General features: G+C 33.1%; 1 protein-coding gene across 8 annotated transcripts in view; it reads left to right on the forward strand.

The window, feature by feature from the left end:
* LOC145294035 (E3 ubiquitin-protein ligase UBR5-like) overlaps positions 1-23,720 on the forward strand; it is a 177,599-nt gene that overhangs the window by 88,834 nt on the left and 65,045 nt on the right. For 6 of the 8 annotated variants that reach the window (XM_080141018.1, XM_080141022.1, XM_080141016.1 and 3 more), the window contains 7 exons: positions 812-1,013; positions 11,789-12,026; positions 12,169-12,260; positions 18,132-18,278; positions 18,767-18,888; positions 21,139-21,271; positions 22,920-23,025. In XM_080141018.1, coding sequence (XP_079997144.1) covers positions 812-1,013; positions 11,789-12,026; positions 12,169-12,260; positions 18,132-18,278; positions 18,767-18,888; positions 21,139-21,271; positions 22,920-23,025 — 1,040 coding nt within the window. The remainder of the gene's footprint in view (positions 1-811; positions 1,014-11,788; positions 12,027-12,168; positions 12,261-18,131; positions 18,279-18,766; positions 18,889-21,138; positions 21,272-22,919; positions 23,026-23,720) is intronic. The other 2 variants (XM_080141023.1, XM_080141017.1) reach the window with 1 other exon arrangement.

Consider the following 23,720-nt stretch of genomic DNA (forward strand, 5'->3'; position numbering starts at 1 on the left):
GAAAATACCGTTTTATGATGTTCACATTTTTATCACTTTATTTGCTTAAAACTCTAAAATTATATAATGTATGTTATTTACTGATTCATTTGAAAGTATATTCATTTCTGAACAAAACGGTATTTTGAAGACTTAAAGTGCTTTGGTTTTTAAAATATGACTATTTTAGCAAAAACCCCTTGAAATCTGTGATTAACCAAAGCGTTTTAATGGCCTTGTGTATTGCTATATATAGTATTTCAAAATATCTTTTATTGATTTAAATAAACTAAAACAATTAGTTTTATGGTTATGATGAATGTAAAGTACCTTTACTAAGGGACCTACAGAGCTCTTTAGTTGACCCTTGCTACTAAATATTTTCGTTTACTAGCTAATTAGAAAAGTTACTAGCCAAACCCACATGATTTTTTTAAATATGGCATCTTCGTTCTGTGATGAGTATGTACATCAAAGATTTTTGTTTGTTTGTTTTTAAATAAGTGTAATTCTAAATATGCACTGAATTTTATGTTGAGATTTGAAATTATAAACCTTTGAATTTCTTTGTTTTTAAAACAAACAAACAAAAAAACTTCACTAAAAAGTATATTGTTCTATTAAACATTTATTGTTTAAATAATTTGTCTTTCCTCATTTTATTTACAAAAAAAATAATCGTTGAAAAGACATTTCACTGCAATGAGCTTTGGAAGATTGTTTGTGAAAAAAACACAATCGCCAAAAGATACCCTATTTTACATTTGCATTTCTGTACCTATTAACTTTTGATCTAATAACAAAAAATACCAATTTTTTTTTTTCTTTCCAGATAATGAACGCCCAACTTTGTCTCGACAATCTTCTAGTGGTTTCTCAAGTGCAGTGGGTAGCCTACCTGAGTACAGCACGATTGCCATGTCAGCTGTAAAATTGGAAGAGAAAGAGAGGAAATCAAATGCTCTTCAGATATTGAAACTTCTTTGTGAAAGTCCTGCTCTACATCCACACTTATTAGAGCTACTTTCGGCTAAGTAAGAGTTTTCAAACTTATTCCCCCATCCACATCTTACCTTTACCTAAATTTTTTTTTCTCAGTTTTCATAGAATGATATTAACATATTGCTATTGTATGAACAAATTTTGAAAATATTTCATACAACTGAAGTTTTGATCAAAATTTGCTGTAATTTTGAGGATTGTATTTTATCATTGTTTAAATTTCGTTAAAGTCGGATTAAAAAAATATTTTGAGTACTTTAACAGACGCCTATTTTTAGTGGCCTAGACTACCCAATAATCTACATTAAGACTTTATTTTTATCATTTGTGACTAGACTTTGAATAGGACACACCTGTGCCATCCACTCATACTTGAGTAGCAATCTGGACGGTATGCTAAAAACACTATGCAGTGCACCATATATGGATAAACTATAAACTTTGAACAGATCTGATGGAGACACTGCCAAGAAAATAACTTGAGAATCTTCAAGGTTGACCCATCTAAAATTTTTAGATTTTTAAAAGCAACAAAGCTAGATAACAAGGTATACTTAAAAGATTCCCCTGTAACATTTAACATCCATTATGCTAAAACTTTTCAGCATTAAATAATTCAGGACGGGGGTTGATATTGTGTAAAACAAACCAACCAAGCAATCGTGTTTATCCGTGAGAAATGGGAATGGTGTCTTTATTACTGACATGTACTTGGTTCAACTTTTGTTAGAATTAGTGCGTCAGTGAATGTTGTCAACTTTTATGTAGTCCCTCCTGTGAGTATCCAATTAAAAAAAGCTTCTGAAACTATTACATGCACTAAATGAAGAATAGAAAAAAATGTAACTGTTGATTTATAAAATGTCTATATTATTCAAAATCAATTAAAAAGTGAAGTTTGCAAAATCTATTAAATTTTGTAAAATAAAGACAAAATCCAAAATTTGTCTCTTTCTACTTGGCATATTCCCCCTTTTCCTCTCCAATTACTACTTGTGGTATTTTCTTTTATTTATTGATTATTCTGATCCAATTTGCTAGTTTTACTAGCGGGGGGTACCCGGCGTTACCCGGGTGTTTGGAGGTGTGTGGTTTTGGGTAAATCAAAACACCCGCGTGTGTGTGTGTGGGGGGGGGGTAAAATAAGAAAAAAAGTTTTGGTAGGTAAGTATGAAGGATCGAACCTGAACCCTTGAGTTGAAGTTGGAAATTAAAGTGAAAAAAAACGTGCGATGTTAATCACTGGGCAACCACGAAACAGAAGCATGTTTGAATTTATTTAAGTACTAGTGGGGGTACCCGGTGTTGCCCGGGTGTTTGTACGTGTGTGTGGTGTTAAATAAAAAAGAACCGGGGGGGGGGTCGAACCCGAAGCCCTGAGGCGAAGTTGGAAAATAAAATCGGCCAGCCAGAATGAGTTAGTGAAAGATGTTTGAATTTATTTAAGAATCAAATTGACAGGTGTGTGGCCGGAAGTCATCGAGCGTTACGATGACGACGACGTAGGTTTGTTTGTTATAAGCGAAGTAAAAAAAGAAAACCATGTTAACACTTAAGCGGGGAAAAAAACACAAAAAAAAAACTAACATAAGGCAAACGAATGATGAAAACAGAAAAATGAACACGTGAAAAATGGCTTAAATAAGCCTGTTTCGATATTAAAATTAAAAAAATCGGTGGGTACCCGGGTGTTTTTGGGTGTTGCTAAGAATAAGCAAAGTAAAAAAAACCCAGAAAAACGAACGTTACGTGAAAAATGGCTTGAATAACACTGATTCAATATTTAAATTTAAAAAATCGAAGAAAAAAACCTCTCGCACCACGATTCGAACCCAAAGCGTTTAGATAATGAACCAAGGCCTTAACCAACTGAGCTGAAGTGACGTATATGAAGTTTGTTCGGTTTTTCAACTATTTAAAGTAAATCGGGTCATGACGTCATCTGACGCATGCGTAGAATTGGTCATTGTCACGAGAGGACCGTTTTTGTTGACCCCATGTCGAAAATTGTCGATTTCGGAGTGAAAAAGTTAACGTTTTTGGCCAATTTTTTGATATTTTTTGAGCAAAGGATGGAGCTTCGATGTGATACCGAGTTTGTGAATTTTCGTCGCGTCTGTTGAAAGCTTTTAGCAGACATCCAAATATACACACAAACATACATACATTTTCGCTTTTATATATATATATATATATATAAACTAGCGAAGGGTGATGGCGATAGGTATTCAGCAGTTATTTTGTGCGGGACAGTTTTGAATAAATAGGTTTGTTTGTTTTTAAAAAGCCGCTCCCTCGTCTCGAAATGAAAGCTACAGTCTGATATGACGAAGTCGACATTGAACAAACTGGCTCTGGGCCTGTGATTAGAGTCGAGGTTCGCTTTTTTTTATACCGAAAACCGAATGTAACGCGTGCCGATGCGGGGGAAATGTGGAATAATTAAGGTTTGAAAGTCAATAAAATTAAATAGAGAGGCGAGCTCCGTGGATAATTCGTAGATATTACAATTTATAGATGATATAAAAAGTTGTGAAGCGAGCAAGCGCTTGTTTGAAAGAAGCCTTTCGTGGACATCAAGGAAAAGCGAACATACATACATACATACATACATTTTCGCTTTTATATTTATAGATTAAAACTTGGCAGGTACCCGTACTTAATGAGGTCAACTTTGACTGCAGGGCAGGATTGTTTTTTTTGTTTCCTGAAGATGTTGTGAGGGGAAAATCAGCTCCCCATAAAAAGAGGATTGTTCAAATTGAATAGCAATTGTCTGATATAAGGAGAAACTCCACATTGATCAAAGCTGATTGCTTTTGGATGTTTCCAAAAAAATGCCGCCAGAATTAGTTTCGCTTTTATTACACGAAAAAGCTTAATGCACATGCGGCGATCGAAAAATGTTGAGTATTTATCTTTTCAAAGTCAAGCAAATTAAATAGACAGGCGACCCCCATTGTTAATTGGTAGATATTATGATTTAGACGTGATATAAAAAGTTTTAAGACAGAATGAGCTGACCGAGAAGTCCAGCGAAAAAAAACCTTTTACAGACATACACAAAAAATGAACATACATATATATATATATATATATATATATATATATATATATATATATATATACACACACATACATTTTCGCTTTTATATATATAGACTAGCGGGGGTTATCCGGCGTTGCCCGGGTGTTTTTGGGTGTGTGTTGTGGGGTAGGGGTGTTAATGAAAACTTAAGAATAAGCGAAGTAAAAACAAAACAGAAATCCCAAAAATAAAACATGTGAAAAATGGCTTAAATAACCCTGTTTCAATATTAAAATTTAAAAAAATAGAAAAAAAAAATACCTCTGACACCACGATTCAGACCCAAAACCTTTAGATAATGAGGCCGCGCTCTAAACAACTGAGCTAAGACAACGTCCACGAAATTGTCGCTTTTTCAAATATTTAAAGTAAATCAGGTTATGACGTTGTATGATGCATGTGTAGAAGCGAACTCGTCATGAGAGGACGGTTTTTGCTGGACCCTCCCCCCCCCCCCTTAAAAAAACTACTGATTTCAGGGTGAAGGAGTTAATGTTTTTGGCCAATTTTTCGATATTTGTCAGGTGAAGGTTGGAAGTTTAAAATGATACCGATCTGGCGAAAATCCGTGACCCATGTGGAAAGTTTTTGCGAGACCTACAAACACACATACGTACATACAAACAAACACACATTTTCGCTTTTATATATATAGATTACCTTCAACGGTTAATAAAAAGTAATGGGAGCAAGAGTGATAGACGCTGTATAAAATAACATTAGGGATCAAATAACATTAAGTGATAAAAAATAAAAGGGTTACATAAGTTAATTGCAGCTAATTAAAAGCTTTTTTTTTTTTTTTTTTTTTTACACATAATTCCATCTCAAAACTGAGGAATATTTTAGTATATATTTTATAATTAAAATGTATAAAAAAAAAAAATAGCATTCATAAAACACTAACTCCATTTACTACAGTGTCTATATTGGATTTATAATTACCTTTTTATAATTAGTCATGGTGTAGAAGAGTCTTTAAATGTGGTTTGGCCCTGTCAGTGGGGCATTAGAATACACTGACTGCCCCCCTGCAGAGGGTAAAAGTCCCTCAATGGGGCCACCTGTTGGCCGTGGGTGGCGACCCGTGACACCTTGGAACGGAATCCTGGTGATTGAAGGTCCTGGAGGACGAGTTCATGAACCTCCTCTTCCTAACACATCTCTTTGGCCCTTACCTCGGTTAGACGGGCGGTCGGAGGGGCCCGATCCGATCAATAGGCTGGTCAGGTCCAGCCCTACGTCTACTATCAATGGTTCAGACTAAACTGAGAAATTTAAAATTAGCAAAAGAAATCCTCTTAAACAAAACCATAGAAACTGATAAACCTCACCCCTAAAGTAGACGTTCGAAAGCGCTGGCCAAGGGTCAATCAGCAAGTGTAGAATCCAATCCCGACATGGCTGCAATCACAAAATTTTGTTCACTCTAGATTTGAGTAGTGAAAAATTGAGTAACGACAGATGCTCGGTATTTCTTACTTGACTGAGTATACTGCCTGTGTAGCCCTGACTCTGTCAAGGCGAATGGGTTTCCCCCTTGACAAGTCCCAATATTGAGCTCCGAGGTGGGTGGGGAACACAGGCAAAGAAACTTTTATCCATATCTATGTCAAAACAAAAACAAAAACCCAAACGCGCCTTATCAGACTCAGATAATGAGGAAAATACGGATTTTCCTAAATACTATGTATTAGAATCTTTGGACGAAACGCCAATGTCAAAATTATCCCCTTTTCTCATTGAAAAGGTGTTAACAAGGAAAATAAATCCTAAAATGGTAAAAAAAACTAAAGATGGTAACCTATTAATAGAAATTGAGACAAAAAGCCAAAGCCTAAATTTAGAAAATATGAAAACTTTCCATAATATTAACATTAAAGTTACCCCACACAATAAACTAAATCAATCCAAAGGAGTTATCCGTAGCCGGGAACTATCTCTGGCTTCACCAGAAGAAATCCAAAACGAACTGAGCAAACAAGGAGTCATTGACTCTAAAAGAATCTATATAAAGAAAAACTCAGAAAAAATACCAACCCATACTTACATTATTACATTTAACACTCCAAAAATTCCACCTAAAATTAAAATTGGTTACACCATGGAACCAGTTGAAATATACATCCCAGATCCTCTGAGATGTTTCAACTGTCAAAAATTCGGTCACCATAGAGATGCCTGCAGAGGTCATCCCACGTGCGCTAAATGTGGCTCTAAAGAAATAAGTCACAATGAACAAGAATGTCACGAGTCCAAATGTATAAACTGCCAAGGGGAGCACCCTGCCTACTCAAAAAGCTGTGAACAATGGAAAACTGAAAAAGAAATCTTAGCCACAAAGCATAAACGAAACATTTCTTACTTAGAAGCGAAGACAATAGTGGAAGGAGTCATTAGAAATAAAACATATGCGAAAATAACAGAAAAAACAAATCCCACCAACCAGCCTGATAAATATAATGAACTTATTGAAAAACTGGTACATCTAGAACCAAACGAATTGCTTAACTTCCAAAAAAAACTAAAAATACAACACTTTCAAAAACTAGAAAAATTAAAACTAGAAACTAGGAAAGAACCCAATAAAGTATTTATCTCCTCCCAAACCCAAACCTCCCCTCTTAAAAGCCAATATCCCCAAGAACTAACTTTCTTAAAACCAAATAATAAACCAGCAAAACAAAAAATAGAAATCCTCACCAAAAATTTAATAGAAACTGATGAAATGGAGACTGAATATCAAACAGAAACCCCAAAACAAGAAATTTCCTATCGAACACCACCAAAACAAAAGAAAAACCTAAACAAAACAGTTATAAGGTCCCGTTCAAACTCCAGAACTAGAACCCCAATCCCTAAAAATCAAACTGAACCTGAAGATGAAATGGAAACAGAATACCCAAACCAACAAACAGAAACCTTAAATCAAGAAATCTCCCATCGATCAACGTCAAAACAAAAGAAAAACCAAAACAAAACGGACATAAGGTCCCATGCTAATTCTAGTTCCAGATCCCCAAACAAAAAACCCGAAACAAAAGACCAAACAGAAGACAAGCCAAAAACAGAAGAAAAAAACAAAGCTAATTGAAAACCCTCCACAACTTGCACTAAATCCATACCTTATATCAACACCAATACTAAAACCCATAATCAACTAAAAAAAAAAAAAAAAAAAAAAAAAAAAACACAGCACAGAGGATCATTACCTTACCACCAATGACCTATAAACCAGTATTCCTTCAATGGAACATTAGAGGTGAAAAGGCAAATTTCGACGAATTGAACCTTCTCATTGCCTCTTTTCACCCAGCAGTCATATGCCTACAAGAAACTTATAAGAAAATTCAGAACACACTACATATCAAATGATATACAACCTATGATTATATACACGAACAAGGAAATAGAGCCTCCGGAGGAGTGTCCATTCTAATTAATAATAATATAATTCAAAGCGAAATCAAACTGAATACAACACTACAAGCCGTTGCAGTAACCATCAGTCTAAGAAAACCGCTAACAATTTGCTCCCTATACCTGCCACCTAATGAAAACATAAATAAAACAGACTTGAACTTATTGATCCAACAACTCCCTAAACCTTTTATCCTCATGGGTGACTTTAATAGCCACAATGAACTATGGGGAAACAAACAAACAAGCAGAAGAGGTAAAATTATCGAAAATTTTCTAGATGAAAACCAACTATGTTTGTTTAACAACGGAACCAACACCTATCTTCACCCTAGCTCTGGAACACTCTCGGCTATTGACCTCACCATATCAGAACCCAGTATTTTCCCAGAATATAAATGGAATGTACATCATGAGACCTGTGGGAGTGATCACTTCCCGATCATCCTAGAAGGTCAAGAACCAGAGAATGACACTAAAACACCCCGATGGAACTTGCATAAGGCCAACTGGGAAGATTTCAAAAAAAGGTGCCACACAGACCTAGTGCAAGAAGCTAATTTAACAAAAGATGATGACATTACCCACTTCACCAATACTCTAAATATTATAGCTGAGAAAACTATTCCTAAAAGCTCCCCATCAACAAGATATAACAAGCCTTGGTATAACAAAGATTGCAAAGAAGCGCTCAGAGCCAGACGAACAGCACTCAGAAAATTTAATAGCCAACCAACTAAAGAAAACTTAGAAAATTACAAAATAAACCGAGCCAAAGCTCGCAGAACCATTAAGCAAGCTAAGCAATCAACAGGGCAAACTTATGTTAGCCAACTAAATTCAAACACCAAACCTAAGGAAATATGGAACATGATAAACAAAATTACTGGGAAATACACTAAACAAGCTAATAAACATCTCATCCATCACAATGTCAAAATCACTAACAAAGAAAAAATAGCTGAAATCTTAGCAGAAAACTTTGCCAAAAACTCCTCACCAACTAATAGGAACAAAGAATTCCAAGTCATCAAAAACCAAGCAGAACAACAACAAATCCGCTTCCATTCAGACAACACTGAATACTACAATCAAATCCTTACTATGTAGGAATTAGAAGAATCTCTCAAAAACATCCATAATTCAACAGCCGGACCAGATGAAATCCCCTATGTCTTCCTAAAAGAATTGCCAATGAAATCAAAAGAATACCTCCTCAAAATTTTCAATGATATCTGGATCAATGAAAAATTCCCCGACACTTGAAGACATGCCATTATAATTCCCATACCTAAACCTTCAAAAGACCCCTCAGATCCAATAAACTACCGTCCCATTGCACTTACTAGTTGCATCTGCAAAACCCTCGAGCGAATGATCAATAGAAGACTATCCTGGTATCTAGAAAGAAATCACCTAATCTCTGAACGCCAAGCAGGCTTCCAAAAGGGCAGAAGCCCTATTGACCATATCATAAATTTGGAAACCTATATTAGAGAAGCTTTCATCCTCAAAGAACATGTGGTAACAGTTTTCTTTGACATAGAAAAAGCTTTTGATACCACTTGGAAGTATGGAATATTAAAAGACCTGAATGAACTAGGTCTAAGAGGCAGAATGCCAACATTCATCAAAAACTATCTGAGTGACAGAACCTTCCAAGTAAGACTCGGAAACATCTTATCAAAGTCTCAAAAACAAGAATTGGGAGTTCCCCAAGGTGGAATTCTTTCAGTTACACTCTTTAATGTGAAAATAAACAATATAGTTAATAACATAAACTTCGGAACAAACTATGCCATCTATGTTGATGATCTCATGATTAGTTTTAAGGCCAAACATATGAACACTATTGAACGACACCTACAATTATGCATCAACAAAATTACTAGCTGGGCTACCAAAAATGGCTTCAGCTTTTCTCAAACAAAAACAAAATGTGTTCACTTCTGCCAACATAGAAAAATGCATCCTGACCCCGAGCTAAAAATTAACAATAATAGACTAACAGTTACGGATCAATACAAGTATCTTGGAATCACCTTTGACAAAAAACTCACCTTCATACCCCACATTAAATACTTAAGGAAAAAATGCAACCAAAGAATGCAACTTGTGAGAACCATAGCTCATAAAAACTGGGGAGCTGATTGCAAAACAATTCTAAAACTCTATCAAACACTGATAAGATCAAAGTTGGACTATGGCTGCTTTATCTACGGTGCAACAAGAAAATCCTACATTAAAGAACTGAACACAATTCACCACCAAGGACTCCGACTAGCACTTGGAGCATTTCCCACTACACCAGTCGAGAGTCTTTATGCAGAAGCGAATGAACCTACACGTGAAATGAGACGGACAAAATTAGCCCTACAATACTATACAAAACTTGCATCTAACACTTCGAGCCCTATATACCAGAGTGTCTTTCACCCCAAACACCAAATCCTATTCCAAAAAAAGGAAAAAGCAATCAAGTCTTATGGTCTCCGTATGAAAGAAATAAAAGACGAAGCCAAAATTAACATCTCGCAAATCCACAAAGCTTCTACACTCAAACATCCACCCTGGCTTTCCAAAACTGCTGTAAACCCACCTGAACATCTAAAACACTCTCCTATACTATTAGATCTCTCTAAACACCCCAAATCGAACACAATCAAACCCATCTATATGGAAAAAATACATGACATTCTTCATGACTATCCGGACTATGAACACATTTATACTGACGGAGCTAAAACCAAAGAAAAAGTCGGAAGCTCTGCTATTTATCGGCAAAGAAAAATTCAAAAACGCCTACCTGATAGGTCTTCCATCTTTAGTGCTGAAGCCTCAGCAATAAACCTGGCCCTTAATATTATAAGTGCTGATCAAGCAAACAAGTTTATAATATTTTCGGACTCTTTATCAGTTCTAACTTCATTAAAAGAAAAGAACATTTGCAATCCGCTAATAACTAATCTATTAAACAAACTCGATTTTCTCCATACTCAAAAACAAATCATCCTATGCTGGATCCCAAGCCATATTGGCATCCTAGGGAATACAAAAGCTGACCTAGCTGCTAAAGAGTCACTAAACTTGGAAATCTCCAACATAAAAATCCCCTACACTGACTTTAAACCAACCATAAACCTGTATATCAAAACAAAATGGCAACAACAATGGAACACTTATACAAAAAACAAGCTACAAGAAATCAAACCTACACTTGGAGAATGGAATCCCAAATCTAAACTAAACCGAAGAGAAGTGATCATTACAAGATTAAGAACAGGGCATACAAATATCACCCACTCATTCTTATTAAAAGGAGAAAATCCACCTGAATGCTTACCTTGCCAAGAAAACTACACTGTTAAACATTTTTTAATTAACTGCATTGACCTAGCTCCCCTACGCCAAAAACACTACAGCATTAACAACATTAAAGATCTCTTTGAAAAAATAAATGAAAAAACAATTCTAAATTACTTGAAAGAGGTAAACCTCTCCTCCAAAGTATAAATCTACCAAAACAAAAAAAAAAAAAAAAAAAAAAAACTTTTCAACCCAAATCTCTTACAAACCTTCCTCCAATCTTACCTTGACATACTGGAAAATAAAGAACACCTACCTTACTAAGACATCCAAAGAAAAAAAAAATGAACTTATTTGGCCTTAAATGACCATGCAGCTGTTGATAGGCCAATAAACTGAACAAACAAACAATTAAATGTGGTTTAATGGTACCACTAAGTGTTGCATAAATTTTCTTTGATGACCATAATTTAAAGTTGAACTAAACTTTAATTTGAACATCATAGAAATTTCATGTCAATCTGTATAATTTACTGTTAAATAATATTCATTTTGAAATATTTTTTAAAGTCAATACTATTATGAAGACATGATTTCTTATATAAAAATAACTGTCATTATCAGTAAAGTATTCTTTAAATAAAATATCTTTATTGAAAATTTTAACAATTTAAATCTTTTTAGAAAAAAACATTCCATCTTACTGTAAAAATAATTATCAGCTAAATATTTAAATTTGTAAACTGAATGTCGCTTTTTGAAATGTATTGAAATTTATACTGATTTAGTTGACAAGACCACATTGTTTGATCTTTTTGAACGAATTGTAAAATGGCTAAATTCAGAATGGTTTACCATAGTAAATATGATTGTTCATTAATCACCATTTTTACTGATGATTGTTTGATTTTTTCTTTATCTTCCCCATAAAAAAAAGTATAAACATAAAAAGAAAACTAAATTAAAAAAATTTTTTTAACGTTTTATTTGCAGAAATGCTGAAGGCTGTACACCATTTATGCAGGCTGTATGTGGTCGGGCCTATTCTGCTGCCCTCTTACTCCTCGACATTGCCAAGAAAGTAGCTTTAAAGGATAAAGAAGTGGACAAAAGTATCTTGATGAGTATGCTCTACCCAACCGGTTCTAGTTTGGATAATTCTCCTCTACATGTCCTCTGCTGCAATGATACCTGCAGTTTCACCTGGACAGGAGCAGAACACATTAACCAGGTGTGCATTTGCATTTTCTTTTTACTTTTCTATATCTCTCTCTCCCCCATCTTGTTTTTTTCTCAAAGTTGAAATTTGCTTTCTCATTCATTGAAATTTTTAACTATTTTTTCTTTCTCTCCTCAATCACATTTCAAAACAGGATATTTTTGAATGTCGTACTTGTGGATTAGTCGGTTCTCTTTGCTGCTGTACCGAATGTGCCAGGGTTTGTCATAAAGGACACGATTGCAAGTGAGTGGTTTACATTTAACTAGTGGAGCTACTTGGCATTGCATGATTATTATTTAAAAAATATGTAATACCAATAATGAAACATTTAACATTTAGAAAGCTTAATGGGGAAAAAATGATTCCGATTTTGCTAGTAATGATACTTCAGGAAGAATGTTTTTAGTTTAATTTTATTTTGTATGCATTGTATTAAAAATAGTATTGGCAATATTAAGAACTTTATAATGTATTGTCTTTTAAAATTGGTACATTTTTTTTTTTTTTCAAATATTACATATTTTTCATTTGCAAACATATTTGCTCATATAACGCTTAAATATAATATTCACAAAACCTTATTCTAAAGATATATATATATATATACACACTAGCAGGGCACCCGGTATTGCCTGGTCAAAAATATGCTTAAATATATTTTGATTAATGCAGATTTCATATTTATTATATTGGACCCAATATATAGTAATGATTTAAAAAGTTAAAAGAAAAAAAAAAAAAGACTTGTGTGCCAGAATCCAAACTAAAACGTTTAGCTTACGATTTATTTCTTCCTTTGCTGTTAATGACTTAGCTATGAAGACATGTTTGCTGCAAGGCTAAAAATTAAAACATGAATTAATACCTACTTTGTTATTCATAATATCAGCATTCAACCTTCACCTGACAAATTTTTTTTTTTTTCTTTTTTTTTTTTAAAATAAATTTTCACTTTCATACCGATTTTCTCAGGCTAAAACCCAAATATGAAGTTTTGCATAGATTCAAATACCTTATAAATGAAGTTTCATGTCTGTAGACCAAAAACTAAGAGTTTGGTAGGCAAAATTTTTTTAACAAAAATATATACATATACATAATATATGGAAAGAGTTTTGTGTTTACTGTAAACTTTTTAAGCAAATATTACGCTAGTATCAATCATGTAGAATATCTGCATTAATATAATTACACAATAGTTAACTAAAGATGATTATCCCATTAGAAAACCGAAAAAAACTAAGAGGGAATCAAAAATGAATGTTTAAAAGAATATGCAAATTAGCTAGTTTTGTTGCAAGTGAATGCAATTCCACAACCCTTATATTAGAAAGTTGTATTTTCTTTTTAAATAAATAGAAAAAGGTGTTTTTAATATGAATATCCATATACAAAAACCTAAATTTATAGAAGTATAGATATACAAGCAAATACCTTTTTGTTTATGCATCTTGTTTTGATATTTTTTGAACATGCCTAATATTTATAACAAAAAAAAAATAAATCTCCCTACACACCTTGCCTCATCTTTTATCATAATAGTTGTCACCCCAATGCAGGTGGTCTTCCGATGTCATTACTAAATGTTTTTCTAAAAGATTGTAAAACCGCCCTGTTCACTAATAGTAAACCTAAATGAATGAATATTACAGGGTGGAATGAGAAGTGTCGCCCTAAAGAAAAGAACACTACAGCTTTATTATAATTTTTATTGAAAAAAATCAATTCAGGTAACTTGATTATGTAGTAGAGTTGACATCTATTCAATCTAGCTGCCTTTAGCCTCAATTATTGCCTCTATACAAGTCCGGAACTGGGAGCATGCCTTTTCCACAAGCACTGGTGGGAGCTCAGCAGATAGTGGCGATCAGGCTGGCTTTGGTGTTGTGGGAGGTCATGTTGATGATGTTCTCGACGTATGACCAAACAAAGTAGTTCAGTGGGTTCAGGTTGGGGGAAGAGTGGGGTGCAGTAAGAGAAGAGTGTAGCACACCTTCTGAAGCCAAGCCTGGGTTTCTTTGGACTTGTAGACTGGTGCAGTCCTGCTGCCACACTCAGGGTCTACAGTACAGTAACTGTTTTCATTTTTATTTACTAAAACCCTCTCAGGTGATACTAAAGCAGAATGCAATTTTTTTTTTCTCTCCACTTTAGTAGGGATGGAATACAAAATTCTTATATAGTTTATATTGCTATCAATTACATAAAGTAATGGATTAACTTTTTCTTGAATTCTAATTGGACCAAGTGAATTCAGCAGAGTTCAGCTGACTTAATAAAAATGGTACTTCTGCAGCTTAACTCTAGTTCTTCCAGTGCTTGGTGGACTATACCGAGTGAATGGAAGTTAATACAAAAACAAAGAAAATAAATAAAACAACCTACTATAATAATTTCATAAATTTTACTGTTTTATTTATTTTTTAATGGCAACTGCATTTTCTTTTTTTTTTTTTTTCGTAACCAGTTTTGTTTCTTGGAATTAGTGAACAAATATATTTTGTTTTTTGTGTATGGAAAGTTATTTTTTTCTTTGAATTAATGAAAAAAAGTATTTTTTGTCGATTATATATTTTTCATTAAACATTTTTCAAGGAAAAAAGTGTACTTATTTTTTTGATATTTTATAACAATTTTTTAATATCCAAGCAAGTTTGGAGCAGTCGACAACAGCAAATTTTATTCTTGAATTTATTTTTTTAATGTGTTTTTCTGCAAAAAGGTTTTTTCTAGAAATAGTTTGGTGGTTAGTATTTTTCATTTATTGTGGCTTAGGCTTACATTTTGAGGGCCAACTTGCTGTTTCCTGGAGATAGGCTATTTTCTTAGAGGTAGTATTTTCTGCCGATTGAAGGAAAGGAGCCGACGATGGCAAAGTAGGCTGAGAAAGGTTGTTAGAGAATGTAGAAGGAAGTTCCTGAACTGGATAGCTTTCTGCGATATGATTTATGATAGAAAAAAGGATTATTCCGAATTCTTGTCTCCACATAAATTCACTCCAATAACTGTCAAGCATATTGTGGTTGCTTCTCCACATGATTTGTAATACCCCTAAGTCGAAGGGTCCACAAAATTAAAGCTGTGGTTAACTGTAAGATGTTTGTAACCTTCGGATCCTACTTTGCAGTACGCTTTCCAGCAATCAGAGACTGTCGTGGTCCTCAGCAGTATGTATTTCTTAATTATTGGAAAGAGGGTTTCCAATTTACGGTCTGGGACTGTGCCAAGAAAATCCTCCTTCTCAGCAGGGTCATATCCTCTGAAGAGCAAAAGCAGTTTCACAACTCTCCCGACATTGTTTCAGTCTATTAAAGATGAACTTGTCAACTACCATGTACCGATATGACGGGGATTCCAAAGGAAATAGTCTTGGCAAATATCCCTCAAGAAGTTTTTCCAGTTGGTGAGTGTGTGATCTGACTTGATATCGCACTTTTGCCATAGGTTTTTGTGTGTATATCCACAAATATATAAATCTTATAAATCATAGGTAGCCAGAGATGGAGCCTCTGGAAAAAGGTGCTATAGCACAAGGAGGTCCAGTGTCTACACTGGCCATTACCCCACCTCCAGCCATTGGTTAGGTTTTGTTGTTTTCTCCTTTTGTTTTTTTTTTTTTTGTTTTTTTTCTTCCAATTTTTTGCCGTTGACTTGTTCACATCTTTTTGCTCACTTGGTATAATCCGGCGGTTTTCGTTTGCCGAGCGAGGCTCACAGGAAAACAGGATTTAAACTGCAAAAGAACCATAAAAATTAGGGATTCCATAAAGTTTGAGTCTTGTGAAGGAATTTGAGGAGGGGGGCGGGGGGTAAAAACTTTTCTTATCCAGAAAAGTTTCTTCAGGAAACGATTTCATTCATTAAAAAAGAATTTATAAGGGTTTGATAAATCCTCAAATTTTCATTGTAAACAATATACAAAGTATTCTGATTGAGCTTATAGACTACATTGGAGGTAGAAAAGATCATTTTCATTGTATAAAAATGAACGTTACTCATAAGTAATGTATATATGTAATTAATTAGAGGGGGTAAAAAAAAAAAAAAGATGCAGTAATCTCGAAATTTTTATCTGTAGATTTTTGTGTACAACTGGTTTCATACTGTTTACTTAAAATATGAAGAAGTTTGTATAATTATAGAAATAAACAATACATCAAAGTATAATAATTAATAGAGAAAAGGCAGTCTTCAAAATTTACAAAATGTAGCAGTAAAGCATGAAGATAACTTACGCTTACATCCTACAATACTTTGTATTAGATTCAGTTAAATAAAACAAAAAAAAACTTACTTGGAAAGGTAAAATAGGAAAGAAGTATAATTTTGAAGTGAAAGACGCCAATATTTTGTAGAAATAAATTGCAAGTTATTTATTTATTTATTTTTTTTTAAATACTAATTATTGATGGTAATGTTTTAGAAATGTAAATGCGCATCCACCATTAGAAATTGTTAATTGTTTGAAAATTTTCCCTTTTGGCATTTTTCTTTTCAGGTTATTTGAACTTAGTAATTTTTATTAGTTTACAAATTGTTTGAATATTATTAAATATCGAATTATTTTAACTTGTTGAAGTCAGCATAATTTTCTCTGATCTCATCAGTGAATAGAAAAATATGTATCTTCCTATTTTGAGAATCCATCTCCATATAGAAATAGGTGAAATGTATTATATTCATTTTTCGGCTTAAAGTTGGATGTTTTATGAATGATTTTCAACTCTTCCTGTCTGTTGCTATTTCACTTGTGCCATTCGCCCAGATCGGGTCGTTATCAACTGACCCCACCCCCCACGTTTACGACTATAACCGAAACGTGCAACATACTTTCTCATGCATACCTGTAGGCTTAGATCAGCAATTTTCTCTGTCTGATGTGCTCTATGGCATTGATTGTATTAATGGAATAAACTTAAGTCAATATCGCCACTTGTGGACTGAAACATGCAACTGCTGGAAATTATGTCTCAAACTTGAGTGTTGGGCATTGTCCATGTGTGCAAGATAGGGCTGGATAGCAGTTTGGCAACAGGTTTCTATACAATTCAAGCTTATCAAAACAAACCATTAGAAGTAATAAAAAGAAAAGGGAATTGATCCTAAACAAATAAAAATTGATTAAAAGAACTGAACAAAACATAACTAAATTTATTTATTTTTATTTAAAAAAATTTTTTTTTACACTAGTAAAAAAAATGTCTGCTTTCTATATCCAGTATGAGAAGATTAAGTAAAATGAGCATGGTTTATAAGAAATACTTACTGACAAAAATTCAGATAAACTTTGTTGCATTGCAACTTAAAGCTTTTCGACTTTGTTTTCAAGTTCTCAATAGTGAAAGAATATTTAGTGATGATACAACAGTTTATGGACATGATTGCTCAAGAAAATGCTAGATTTTTAAGTGCAATACTATTATTTTTTTTAATCTATTTTGGACTATTTGGAGCACTATTCTCTTTCTGGTTGTTCATAACGTTTCAGCTGTTGTAGCCTCACACTGTTGTGTAATCTTTTCCAATTCAAGAACCTGTACAGAATTTCTGACTTAAACTCTGCAGACAAAATAAAGGGTTTGCAACTGTGTACAAGTTCTAGAATTCAAATACACTCGCATGAAGAAAATTGGAAGTTACATTGTCCAAAGCAATAACTGCCGTGATAAGAATAGTCTAAATAATATAAATTATCAATCCTCATGTAAAAACCTATTGCAAAGCCTGAAACTATTCAAACTTTTTCATTTAACATTAAATACTTCATTTCTAAAACTATTTCATTAAAAATAAGCGTGCATATTTTTAAATATTTTCAACTTGAATTCAAAAATATTTTTCTCATTAATTTGTATTTTATCAAACAAAACCATATCTGCCTTGTATATCCACCATCAGTTACTCTAATGTTAGTATCAGTGATTAGAAAAATCCATATCTGTCTACATAGTATTCTTCACAATTCTTACTATTTATACAACATAAGCATTACATTTGCTACAATTATTGCTTCTCATCAATTAGTTTCTGACAAATATGCATATTTATAATTAAACTGTTTAATGCTAATTTAAAAAAATTCTAATTGTCAGTTTTTATCTCTTTCCTCTTTAGATTAAAAAGAACTTCACCAACTGCATACTGTGATTGCTGGGAGAAATGCAAGTGTAAAGCTTTAATTGCTGGTAATCCTGCCGCACGACTCGAGCTACTAAACAAACTTCTGTCTGAAACAGATTTGGTAACACATCCAAACAGCAGGTATAATTTTCTTGTCTCTTGCCTTTCCTCTATCTTCCCTAAGAATGTACTAAATTTAATGGATACAGTTTCAGAGTTTAAGTCTGATTGTTCAATTACCCCTACTACTGTGAAAAGTATAAACTTCTGATTCTTCCTCCCTCTCCGACAGCTTCGGGTAAAATAGTGGTTGATGTTCCGTTCAAGAGTTTAAAAAAAAAAAAAAAAAATTAACAATGGGTGTTAAATAAAAACAGAAGATACTTAGGATTGCAGCATTTTAAAATTGTTAAGTTTTTATTACCACATGAAAGAATTATTTTAAAAAGTTCTTATAAATTCACAGGTTTCAAGGTTTGTTTTTATTTGTTTTTAATTTTACGGTTATTTATAGATTTAATTCTTTTTTCTTTTCTTTTTCTTTTTTTTTTTTTAAATTATTAGTATTCCATTCATTACCATGCAAATTAATTGAAAAGATAAATATTTTTTATTTTTCCACTGCCTAGAGGTGAGAATATTCTATTATTTCTTGTCCAAACTGTTGGGCGTCAACTTATTGAACAAAGAGCCTGCCGACCAGCTAGAACCAGAATGGGTGGCCCACGCAAAAATCCAGTTTCTGAAATTGGTGAGTACATATTTAAGAAAGAATTTATGTTCATTTTTAGATGCGGCCATTTTTGATAATGTCTCTATTTATCACAAATAACAAATTGAGTAGACATGTTACAAATATCCTTTTTCACTACTTGACCCTCTTAATCATACTTGAACATCTGCTTTCAATTTAGAGAAAAAGAATTACTCAAACTTGTTATTACAAAATAAACTGAAAGCAGTAAGAAGCTATCTTTATTGGTCTCTGATTTTTAAACATAATTCAGAAGCACAAATTTTTTTTTATGCTTGATTCTCGCTGAGAAAAAAACAAACTAGATTCTAATTTTTTAAATCACATATGCACCTGATTAATCACTTAATATGTGCATTATTTCACTCATTTACTTTGTAATTTGTGGCTTTAAAATTCATTTGATGGTAGTGATCCTCCCCAATTTTAGAAGCTTTGGCGTGTGAAGTTGCCTCTTAGTTCCTATTACTCCAATTTAATCTGATGTTGCAGTACCTGTCTGTCTCATCACAGTTAAATCCTCGACATAACATTTAACTGCTTCTAATATCCTTGAACAAGTTGTTCACTCCTACCCACCATACAATTTATTTTTCTCTGCCATTATTTTTACCTTTTTTTTTTCTCCTTTCTACCGACATTATTTCTTGACCTTATCGGCAAGTCCAGCTTTTTCATACTCTCTTATCAATTGTATGATAAAACTGCATCCAGCTGTGAGTTCCCAATTTGGTAACTTTGGAGAATGTGGAATCACCCCTTAATTCTCATAAATCTAAGGTCCACTCTGATCTGGTAATAGTTTGTCAAGGTTCCATCTATACTTTAATGATTGGGGTTATTGATCTGTAGAGAGTGTTCGATATTTCATAAAGGTTGTTACGTTGAAGGTCGGAGGTTGCTAATTATAGAGGATGACATCGGAATAAACAATTATCAAGAATAAAGACCATGAATAAAAAGCAGTTTACCGAATACATTAAAAGACATTTAAAAGGAAGCACACTAAAATAAGATTATATATTTTCATATATACAAGGAGTATTTATTTATACAGAAGTTATGGGCAATACAGAGCATGTTTGTACATCATGCATGGAGTAAAATGTGCGTATGAGTTCATTGTGTATTGTTAAAATGTTCATTGCGTGTATATATTGAATGTTCCTTGTGTATGCGTGTGGGTATATACGAGAGTTGGTATGTTCATCCCTACCTTTTGTAAGGATAACGCCTTGCTGAGGCATGTGTTAAAAACATGTTTTCACATGGGCGGTTTGAATGAAAAGAGACAGATAACGAAAGTGGGTGGAGAAAGTGAAACAGGAAGTAGTGTCACCTGTTGGCCAAATCTGGAATCACAAGGACAGCAGTGCATAATTGTGTGCAAGACCTCTGTAATCGCATATCAGTTCAAAAAGGCATCTTCCCATACACCTACAGAACAAATTACTCCACAAAACATTTATAAACAATATTGAATATTTTAAAATGTTAACAAGTTGGAAACATCATAGACCTCTGCTAAAATAACTCTTCCGTAGCATTAAATAAACTAAAAACCATGAAAAACCCTGCAGTTTGTTTATATTCTGATTTAATGATCAATTTTGATTTTATTTTTCATGGGAGACATGGAATGAGGTTTGTTTTTAAAATGTCAGATTTTTATTATTTTATTAATCTTATTTAGTTTAATGTTTGATTCTAACTTGTGCTAGCTTTTAAAACAGATGTTAAACCAAATAATTAAAGCATTTAAGGGTAGGTAGATTAACACTGTTCTTTTAGCATTAACCAATATGTTAGAAACCTGACAGGCATACAAAATTAACTCTCGATCTCTTAATATAAGAAACCTGGATGTCTTCAAGTACAACATAAATAAATTCCTGATGAACCGCTCCCTTACCCCCTTAAGTAAGACACTTTATCAAATCTCCAATACTAACGATTACTACGATACTAACCCATTGATTACTGTACACACAATAACCCTTATCCCCGAGTGTCTTCCAGGCCTTGATAAGTGGTGACTACCTTTTGTAAAAAAAAAAAAGGTGGGGGGGAGTATATGAACATTTCCTTATAAATTTCTTTTTTAACACTCAAACATTTTTTTTTTCATCCAACTGTTTTTAAAAATAAAAATAAAATTTTCTCATAAATTAACATTAATTTTCTAATTGACATTGTCAAAGTACAGAAATATTGGTGTTTAACTTTAAATTTGGATTTCTATTTCAGCTGATGTTGAGATGCCTGAACATGATTTGGAGCCACCTCGATTCAGTCGGCAAGCTTTGGAGAAAATTCTTGAGAATTGGACTGCTGTCAAAGCCATGCTACTTTGTGGAAGGAAAGAACATTCCTCTCGGTAGTGAGTCAATTTTTATTTCTTAATAAATCTATCTATAAAAGTGAACATGTCTGTGTGTCCGTGTACATTTCCCTACGCAATAACTCTGTTAATTTTAACTCTACAGACTCGAAATTTGATATACAGGGTACTGAGATTTGGGAAAATCTTTGTAACCCGTTTTTGTCCAGAAATTTGGCTGTTAAGGGGTCAAAGTTCAATGATATGACCTTTGAGAACTCTACCAAACTCCTCTACCAATTTTGGGTCTAAACATTTGCAATTATGGATATAGGTTCCTTGGACATGGATCTAACTTAACTTGATTTGAGACCAAAACAAATGTTAAGGGGTCATAATAGGGATCAAAGTTAAAAAAAAAATTTGACCTCTGCGGTCTCTACCAAATTACTCAGACAATTTCTGGTCTAAACATTTGAAATTTTTTAATCGGTTTGGGTCGAAAATTTTTAGGTACCAATATATAAATGTATGTATGTTTGCATGTCTGCCTAAAATTTTCAACAGAGGCAACGGATTTTTACATGGTTAGTACTGTTTTGAAGGCGACAAATATCGAAGAATTGGCTAAAAACATCTTCACCTTCAACTGGGCACTTTTCTACAAGGTGGGGGGGGGTCGCTTTTTTCGCAGATATTTTTGAAAGTCATCATCTCCTTTCGATTGTCTAGCCTTAATTTAAACCTATGTCACATCCGGTTTGGTGCTGGTCGTAACAGAAAAGACGTCGGGGTTTTTTTTCCTCCTTCGGGGTACGGGTTTGAGCCTGCCTTCCTACTACCACCTTTTTTGCTCAACACACACATCCAAATACCCGGGCAATGCTGAGCTGAAATGCTAGTTAAAAATAAAATAACAATTATGGCTAAATTATGATTATTTTAATACTTTAAAATTAAATATTTGCTGAAAAAAATGTTATTTTGTATTTAATACTGGTTAAAAAATAAAATACAAATTCCTTTAAAAAAAAATTTGTTTTTGATTTCTCCATCTCTGCTTAACATGGACTGAAGTTTTCCTTTAGTTCATTTCTAAAGTAATCGCCATAAATACCAAGTGAATAAAATCGTCAACTCTTTCAGGAAGTTTGTTTTTGTCAGTTGGAGAACAGCCAAGGCTCTAGAGAACCTTTCTTCCAGTATCTTGATTTTGGCTAGAAATCCATAGCTGTTTGATCAAATCTAACTAACCCCTACCCGCATGTACAGTAGTTAAGATTCAATTAGTGCAATTAGAAACTTCTGACTGGACATTTGTTTATGTCTAACTTCACCATATAATTGTGGTTAGAATATACAATCCCATAGAAAAATTCTTTGGGAGAATCGTTTCGAAATGAACCTTTTAAAATCAGCTGTAGTTGAGGTGAATGATTTTTTTTAAACCTTTTTAATAGCAAGATGTGTTCCCATCAAGCCAGGCTATATGGAATGATAGTTGCAAATTTTTTTTTGTACTGTTTTAATTTTCTGATTTCTTATTTTATAAATCTAAAATTAAGACTTGTGTAAATGTTAAGATGGTTTCTTCAACATGAATGAAATAAAAATTATCATCTCTAATTTTTTTATTTTTTTAAATAGGTTTTTACTGTTTATTTTTTATAAGCCTGTTGTCTTGCTAATAGATAAAATTTTCTTTCAGTCCTGATGTCCTGTATGAAGAACAAATGTATTTAGAGAGCCAAGGAGGCACTGCTAGACTGGACAAATTTACTCACAGTTTGCTATTAAAATGCACTGGAGTTGATGTAAGCATAGATTTACATTTTTAATTATTAAACTTTATTAATAACTTTAAAATTTAACCCTTTTCTTTACATCTGACCTTGTGTTCATTAATCTTGAAATATTTTAAGACCAAAATGCATGAGAAGTGTTTTAGTTTGGTTTAAGGACACAAATACAAATATACTATTTTTTTCTTAACTGTTTATTCTGGTAAAAGGTTTGAAAATCTTGATGTTTAAAATGAAAAATATTTTTAACTATAATAAATTATGTTTATAGTGAAATTCAAATGTAATTTGGAAATCTTTTAAAAAGTATTAATATCTAGATTTCATTTTAGAAAACCATTTTCTCATATATCCCTGTTGTATGGAAGAACAAAATTATATTCAAAATTGTCATAACTTTTCAAATTTTTCGCTGTCCTTTAAATTTGATTTTACATTATCTGACATTGGATGACCAATGACAATGAACCTTTTCAATCTTTGACTTGACCAGAGATTACCCCTTTAGTAATCACTTTAATCAGTATGCTAAACTTTAGCATGCTAATCGAAAATGTGTCTACCTTTCTTTATTTAGGACGTATGTTGCATGGATTGAATTGATATACATCCATTGTATTATTCTTATAATGCAAGTCTTAGACATGTTCAGACCTGAACTCTGGGAAAGATTAAATCTGGACTGTATAGGAAGATGTGTGCAGAAC

This window comes from Euprymna scolopes, chromosome 15 (genome assembly GCF_053919585.1).
Source record: "Euprymna scolopes isolate OS-2025 chromosome 15, ASM5391958v1, whole genome shotgun sequence".
NCBI classification, from domain to species: domain Eukaryota; kingdom Metazoa; phylum Mollusca; class Cephalopoda; order Sepiida; family Sepiolidae; genus Euprymna; species Euprymna scolopes.